The sequence below is a fragment of the Bombyx mandarina genome, chromosome 12, assembly GCF_030267445.1.
Source record: "Bombyx mandarina strain Sakado chromosome 12, ASM3026744v2".
NCBI classification, from domain to species: domain Eukaryota; kingdom Metazoa; phylum Arthropoda; class Insecta; order Lepidoptera; family Bombycidae; genus Bombyx; species Bombyx mandarina.
In genome coordinates, this window is record NC_143219.1 from 369,281 (window position 1) to 378,031 (window position 8,751).

At 40.7% G+C, this 8,751-nt stretch overlaps 1 protein-coding gene across 1 annotated transcript in view; it reads right to left on the reverse strand.

Moving 5' to 3' along the window:
* LOC114240544 (uncharacterized) overlaps positions 1 to 4,232 on the reverse strand; it is a 107,162-nt gene extending 102,930 nt beyond the window's left edge. The window contains exon 1 of the mRNA XM_089731705.1: positions 4,011 to 4,232. Within this exon, the coding sequence (XP_089587831.1) occupies positions 4,011 to 4,113 (103 nt within the window). The 5' untranslated portion in view covers positions 4,114 to 4,232. The remainder of the gene's footprint in view (positions 1 to 4,010) is intronic.
* Between the last annotated feature and the right edge of the window lie 4,519 nt (positions 4,233 to 8,751).

The following is an 8,751-nucleotide window of genomic DNA, read 5'->3' on the forward strand; positions in this document are numbered from 1 at the left end:
TTAGGTATTTAAATTATAAGCATTATTAGTTAAAATATGTTGTGTCGTTAAAGCTAAGAGTTGTAACCCAGAACACGAGACCAGGAAACTACACTCAAATCTATATAAATACCATTTCTGCATATTAACATTTGCCAATGCTGAAAGAGTCAGTTAGTTTTTGGGTAGCTCTTGACCGAACAAGTTAATGAATACAAGTTAAATACGAACGGAAATTCTTCTATTTAAAGGGAAATCACAATTAAACCAGCTGTGGATGGTTTATTGACAATTGATGTTTTATGAACGCATTGATCGTCACCTCGTTTGCTGAAATACCATTAGTATATTAGGAGCTGAGGAGTGGACGTACCTGGTTTTCATATGGGATATGATTTTTCACTGGTGGTAGGACCTCTTGTGAGTCCACACGGGTAGGTACCACCACCCCGCCTATTTCTGCCGTGAAGCAGTAATGCGTTTCGGTTTGAAGGGTGGGGTAGCCGTTGTAACTATACTGAGACCTTAGAACTTATATCTCAAGGTGGGTGGCGCATTTACGTTGTAGATGTCTATGGGCTCCAGTAACCACTTAACACCAGGTGGGCTCGTCCACTCATCTAAGCAATAAAAAAATATGATCCACGGCTTTGCGACTACACCCAATCATTTAAGTCCCAATCCCAATCATTGTTATTTGTGAATGACGCTATCCTTGAGACATGAGGTCTGAGCTGCTCTGTAACACCGAAGCACAACACTAACAAGGACGTGTGATTCATTACACTACAAACAATCAAACGATATCATTAACAGATAACTGTAAGCGTACTTATAAAAATTGTAAATTCATAAAAACATTACACGAAATTTTGGGGTTCGGCAAACAGATTGCAAAAAGTTTTTTTTTTAAACTAAATTCAAAAGTAACAAAAACTAAATTCATCTAGTTTTGTTCAGTGATGGAGTGTCAGTGTTTCGCAAGCTGTGTGAAAGACTATTCGACCTTTATCGCAAAAATCTGGATGACACACGCACACGTGTAGGTACCCGCGTATTTACTCGCGGCAGGCGATGCGACGCTTACGTTATTCAAACATGAGAAAAATGGTAATGTTTTTAAGAACAATGTTTTTGTACAAAAATGTCAGTGATTGGAGAACTCTTGTTATGTGTATGAGTGACAGAAAATGATGTTTGTATACGATATACTTGTGGTTTATGACGGTTAATAATATAATACTGGCGTTTTAAAGAATTAAACTGTGTTCAATTGTTGTTCCAGTTCAGAATTAGGCAAAATAGTAAAGAAATGTACTTTTCACTTTTAAGTTTGACCTCACGACGGCGGCTTTCGGTGGATACTCCACGTGCTTTTTTTATTGCTTAGATGAGTGAACGAACTCACAGCGCACCTGGTGTTAAGTGGTTACTGGAGCCCATAGACATCTACAACGTAAATGCGCCTTGAGATTCTTCTAAGATTCTTCTAAGGTCTCAGTATAGTTACAACGGCTGCCCCACCCTTTAAATCGAAACGCATTACTGCTTCACGGCGGAAATGGGCAGGGTGGTGGTACCTACCCGTGCGGGCTCACAATACGTCCTACCACCAGTAAACGCACGGCGGCGATTTTTTATAATTCGATAGAACTTTATTTGTTTTATGCAGTTTATAGAAGGTAGGCCGGTTAAGCATATATATTTACTTTTCCAATCGAATTATCTGTATACCTGTGTGTGTGTGTGTGTGTGTGTGTGTGTGTGTACTTTGATGTAAAATACTACTCAAAGTTATTCCTATTAAAATAATTAGCCTGATCACTATACAAGTGAATGTTAATTAAAAGCTAGTATAAATAAAAATTAATTTACAAAAACAATTATTTAATGACCTGATGGATTCTTTTTAGAATACCAACGAACGGTATAATGGTCATTAAGTCTTCAAATTATTATTTTATTGTTTAATAATTTGAATAAATACAGTAGTTATCTTCCGGAGGATAGTGCAGGGAGCACCGGCCGCTGAATATTTTATGGATCAATGGCGTGAAGAATGGTTTGTTTAGTGAAGACGCTAGGGAAATGTTTTAACGGTTAGTTGTAAGGAAAATAATAGGACTGTTTAAATGTTTAGTATAACAGCGACGGAAAAGTGCGAGTAGGTATTGCATACTAATAGTAACGGAAGTGACCACTTCAGATTAACAAATTCATGCAAATATTACTCAAATAAATTATCTGAAAACAAAATCATATGAATCACCGGCTTATCTAAAAAATACATAGATATACTTTGTACATATGATGTCGTTATCTCGAACATTAGCGAACGAGTAATGTATATTATAATTATCGCGATACATCTAAATAGCTTTCATATTTTGTATTTTAATTTGGAAATTGTAAATCTTTATCTGTCTGACATGAAAACTTAATCAGAAATATTGAATAGCAAAACACGGCCGCGAGGTGAGCCCGGGGACCGCAGTGAACGGTTTTCTTTTCGTAGAACAGGTGGTGGCATCGAGAGCTTGCGTGACGGAGGTCTAAAGTTCACGTCGGTCCCACCAAACGCGAAAGTACCACTGTCGCTCATTATATAAAATAAAATAACACCGACAATTGTATTATTAGACTCGTAAACAACGCGTGACTCCGGCGCCCGATCATTCACTTACCGATATCACCTCATTACACCGACATTAGACCCACGAATTTCCGAATCGTAATTTCATTTTAATGCGGTTATTGTTTAAGATGAAGACATTCGTTCCCGTTGCTTGTTGTCGTTTCAACGACTTTCCGAACTCAGCAAATATTGTTGTCACATCGACGCCTAGTAAATTATCGACGGCTGCTATATACCTACCACTTCAACTAGGATTATTTGAATTTACCTACTGTGGCGTACGAATCTCAATAGTCATTACCTATATATAAATTTAAATAAAAATATTCGAATTTTGACACAAATCTGTGAATTGAAGCAATTGTGCAGATTAACTGAAAAGAACTGATAACTAACATGACGGAAATGTGTTCTTCTTAAATAGACGATAGTGGTAATCATCATAATGTGATAGAAATCATTTTGCACACGGGTTGAGAGCGGTGAGGTGACAAAAAGGCGAGTATAAGAGAGTTAATATTATTTACGTAGGGTGTTCTTAGAAGGCTCAGGGGAGCGACTGGAGCAACCCTTGCCTGCAGGTCTCAGTGCGAGCCCGCGCTAAATCACAATGCGACCCACCTGACCCCAACATAACTTCCGATAAGGGATTTCGCCAGAATGAGTCGACCCCGCTTATTTATGGAGGTGGCGGATATTTTACGCGTTCTTTTCGTTTTACGCGAATAGCACGTTAATTAAATGCTATTATGCTGTAAATCAACATTGATCCTCGATAAGATAATTACAAAGATAAAAGTAAATAAACGTTATCTAACATCAATGTTTTAATTACCCAATTTATCTGTTTTTTCGAGTTAGTTGCCACATTTTTTAAGAAATGATGTTTTGTTTTATCGTAAATCTCCCGACGTGCAACGACTCATTTGAATAATGTTACAGTTCTCAAACCTCAAGATTACAGTGTCTCGGAATTAATTAAATTCTATGCAAATGCGTAATTTGGTTAATAAATTACAGCCGACCTCTAATTATACGCCGCTCGCGCTATGCAAAACATTCAATTTTTATGTAAATTCTGTTTTTAATCACAGAGTAATTCGTTGTCGATGGGAATGCGCCTACACCGGCTCCTCCGTCCAACCGATCCATCAGAACGACCCGATACGACCGACATTCGATATCGTTCAAATTTGTTTAACTCACGACCGGGGTCTGCGAGGTGACCCCAGAGACACAACAGGCGCACGTGCTCCGCGGCTCCGAGGGGCCGGGGAAGAAACGATCAGAGCCCTCGCTACGAGCACGACCACGACTCTATATAGGTACGGGAGGCCGTGGAGATGACACACAGATCACTGGGACACTGGAATCGATATCGGCACCGGACACTGACCGTGGTGGTGATGGTCGCGCGGCTGGCGTGGCGGCCAGGCTGGCAGGTCGCGCAGGCGCATGGAGCAGTCGAGCGGCTGGTCGCGCAGAGCCAGCGCGGGCATGGCGCGGCCGCGGCCGCCGGTCTTGGGTCGCGCCGTCTCTCCGGTGCGAGCGTCCGCCCACCGAGCGCGTCCGTGAGACACTGCCGTGCGAGCGCCGCTTTTTTCCTGAGGTTTTTTTGTCGGCGGGCGGGGGCGGGCGGGGGCGGGACTTGTCGGCCAATGGCTGCGCGCTGCCCGTCCCCCCGCCCGCGCCCGCCCTCCCGTCCCTTATTTACGTGCCGTATATTAAAAGGGTTTTCCGCGTGCCGTTATGGATTTTCCTCTCGGGCCATTTTACATACGGGGCGGACTCGAACCGGCGGAGGCTCGCGACTCCGCAGCGCACTTCAGGAATGTCGTTTTGGGATTCGAGTCTCGGACAAAAACTGGCATTCGACCGTCCATTCATTCGGACGACGGCTACAGTTTTTGCGCACTCTCGATTTTTGAAAGAATACAAGTCGACGTGGTACTCATTTAAAACGTAAGGTGCTCGGACGGTAAGTGGTCAGGCGGGTGAAATGTGTCGTATCTCGAGGATCGATCGTTATCAGGTTAGACGGAGCGGCGAGTAGGGTAGGTAAGTAATGAATGTTGTGTCGTTACGTCAGAGACTTCGCAGTCCGGGGTCATCGACCCGCCTTGTTCTCTGAGACGAACTGAACTTGAACCTCGACAAACACCCATTCACCGCAAATTAACATCCGTTACCTTCACTCTGCTGCGCTCCTCCTTACACTCAGCGATAAAAATGAGTAGGTACGTATCTGATGTAAAACTAACATTACCTCGAAGGAAAGGTGCTTGCTTAAAATAGTAGTTATCTATAAAAATGTGCTAGATCGCCTGCCACATCTTCTGCAAAAATGAAGTTTCATTTTGTAAGTCAAGTTGTTGCGATGTATAAATATGATGTTATGATAAAAAAAATGATGTCGATAACCCTATTCTCACAGATTGTCTGGAACCTCTGGCTCTACGGAGAGACTTCGGTTTTCTCTAGGTTTTGTACTCTGAGGAATTGTTTGGAATAATCCCATTATCTCGTTAATACAATCGCGGCGCCCGCCACCGGAGCAAAGCTCATTCGTAGTAGGTACTCAGGATCACTGCTTTCATCCACTGTGCGTTTCCAAAAATCCTTTCTGCCACATACCATCCAGCTTTGTAATGAACTTCTCTTTATCATTGCATCGAAACGGCTTCGAAAACGCAGACAAGTGGGTACTTATACTAACCACTAACAAAAGAAAAACAAAGCAAAACTAAGACATGTTATAAAAATATGTTTCCTATCTTCCTATATTAAGGCAATTAAAACAGTATTGATTCGCACGTGCTAAGTGTTGGGAATACAAGGTCGAAGGTTCTCGTAAGGCAGTAGGGCCCTGCTTTAGTGGTCTAACAATGCCGCTCGTTCTTAAAGCAGGTACGAACTGGTCAAATATACTATGTATCCCACTTACCGTGAATTATTTTCATGACGGCTTTTGAGTTTTAATCATCAAGTGTGTGCGACGGGGAAAACTGAATATAAAACCAAAAGTGTTTATATTGAAGCAAAAACAGTCTAGAAATAATTAGCAGCCTGCTGGGGTTGTTATCATACCATACGTTGTGTTCAGCCTGCTGGTCCAAGGTGGACGCCGCGGTGTCGATATACATTCAGTTCATTCATAGAAAAAAGCCACCGGTTTTATTGTTGGAGTCGCGCGTGCCAAATGTTGGGCCTCGAGTGTGGTGTGAAGGGTTCGCCCTATTCCACGCCGATAAGGCTCATTTTATTTGGCTATTAAACTTTGGTTCAGGGCTGCCTATAGGTTTATTAATGTTGGCATAATAATATAAATACTATTCAGTTGTTTTTACTGCCTTACAATATATCTTGAGATTAAAAGACATCTTCCTGGATTTATTCGACGTTGTTTTTTTTTATCAATTTCAAATAAATATTATAAATGACAATGACATTTTTACACTCATTCTTATTTACCAACAGAGTAACACTACTTCAATTTGAACTTAAATGTTAAGCAAACTGAGTGAATGTTAAAGTAAGCTCTACCAGCGGTTCCAAGGAGTCCATGATAACAATTGAACCCAAAATATTTGCTTTACTTAAGAAGTCTCTCTTCTTAGAATCTTAAATGCATATTAATATACGAGTATTACATTTGGATTGTGATTTGATTGATTGATTATGACATTTATCACCATAAATTACTTCAACTTGAACGCTTTCGAGCACTCCGGTGATCATTTAACGAATCGTTAACGTAAAATGTATAAACCAGGACCAGTCATTAAGAATATGTATACCTACTTTGTATTATTTGCGTGTAGGTCTACAAAATAAAGAAATATGTAGAAAATAAAAACTAAACTAAACTAACACAGACGAGCTAAAATTGAACACTGTCTATGGATATCCAAGTATCCACTGATAACAAATCTAAGACTTTAGAACACAAAATAATTTAAGACACAATCAAATAAGTAGCAACCCTGCACAGTGAAATATGGGTCAGAACAAGGTTCGGAAGACATCTGCCGCCCCCGCACCTGGCTCCGTCCCCCGCACCCCCGCACCCCCGCACCCTCATGCAGATTACACCGTACAACCGAATTTGCAAATGCTTACAAAGATGTATAGAACGCACGTTAGCCATAAAAATCTAACTGAAGTTGGCACATAGACAGGGCGCGGTCGATACCCAAACAACATAAATGACAATCTACTCTCAGTCTTCTTTGTCATATTAATTAATTTAGTGTTTAGATATTACTTTTAAGTTTTCATGGTCACGGATGAGAGAAAAAGTCGTGAGTTCTTTAAGGATGTTCTAAATGACCGGTATAAACAAAAATTACATTGACATTCATGTACATAATATCATCTTTGTGCACAGAAAGTACTATCACGGTCTTGAGGTCCGGTTTGCCGTAAGTAGGGCTTGACGTTAAAAAATAAGTAAGTCAAAAAATAAGTTTCATATATGTACTTTGGTCGTTGTCTCCTACGGTACCCGTCCTTAAAATGCGGCTCTGACCTCGTTAAGATATTATTCCTACTAAATAAACGTTTTACAAATTTAATAACCTGCTCTATTGTCAAACGAAAAAAAAACTCGAAAATTCCTAAATCATTTAATTTAAATATTTCATTTCCATGTCACTTCCATTATTGGGTAGCTCCGCGTAATTAGAGTGAGATGCAAAATGTAGTCATTAATATTATCAACAGAACTACACCGTGTGCTGTGCTTCACACTTGGTACAGAAAAACTCTCCCTTTTGAAATGAATTATGTTGATCATGGGTTCGGCACGAGACATCCCACGGCCATGCAGCACAGGACTCGTTGGCGATGACCTACATGGCACAGTTTCAAGATTAGACACGTGACGGTCACAAATAAATTATTCCGGATTATAGGTGCATTTAAAGACACATAGGTGCTAGCTTCACAACTACGAATGATAGCATATTTACAATGGCATTGTCCATCGTTTTTTCTTGGTTTGGAAGCTTAATAGCTGTGTCGTCCAATCAATGTCATGCGTCAGGAAGATCAGGTATCTGAGAGTCAGCCTGGATGCATCCATGATATTCGGTCCACATATGAAATCTGTCAGTGACCACGCCGCATTTATCTTCGGCAGTACTTAATGAACGTAAGCAGAGTAAAATTTCCCTTCGTCAGAGGTAACGCTTTGCAAAACTTGGATTTGGCCTTAAATGACTTACGCGAGTGTAGTGTTCGCTCACGCGGCCCGTACACACATAGGCCCACTTTAGCCCCTTCAGTCCCGATTGTCAGTCACCGTCGACACCCTAACGTGACGTAGAACCTAACCCCTATATCGACCGGTGGAGTTTCTCGCTGAATCTCACGATTCCGATCCGGTAGTAGATTTATTCGCGAAGCAGCTGTTCTAGAATTGGTAGGTCTCCGTAGGTAGGAGGTAGCTGTCAGCAAACTTAACTGGAAAGGCCTCCGAGCCACCAGTAATACCTCCTTCCAAAAAAGCAATCTTTGTCATTAAGCAGTGTCGGGAGATTTTCAATGGCTGAGATGAAGAATTTGATTAAACTGATTTCTTGCCATTGTTAGTTATTTTGCCATTATTAGTTAATGATCAAAATATAAGACGCGAAGGGCCGGTGCCTTTACAAATTTAGTGATATTATAGAACTCCACCAGTCACCGGGGCCCGTGGACAGCACGCCTCGAGCTCTCTGCTTGTATTATCGAATAAGATTTCCCACAACTAATATCATCTCATCAACTGAATTTAAATCAAAGGAACCTCAGTAATTATTTGGTTAGAATTCAAAGCTCGTACGCACACAAAGACACATTATTGTTTCCTGTTACGATATTAGGATTTGTGAGCAATGAATTAAGGATGATTTGGTCCTGTCATCGGGTGTCAACGTACAACAAAAAACCTTGAGAAAAGAAAATTAGCGCAGTAGCGATAGTTAACTTGAAATGATATTTAAAAGCATAGTGAACAAAAGTATAGTGAGCATAGCAGTGAACACTGCTTCAATCAGATTGTTTTACCGTGACATGTTATTTGGTCAACTTCAACCACCTATTCATCAATGATTTCTAATAGATAGATATTACGAAAAATGTTGTCTGTCTGAGAT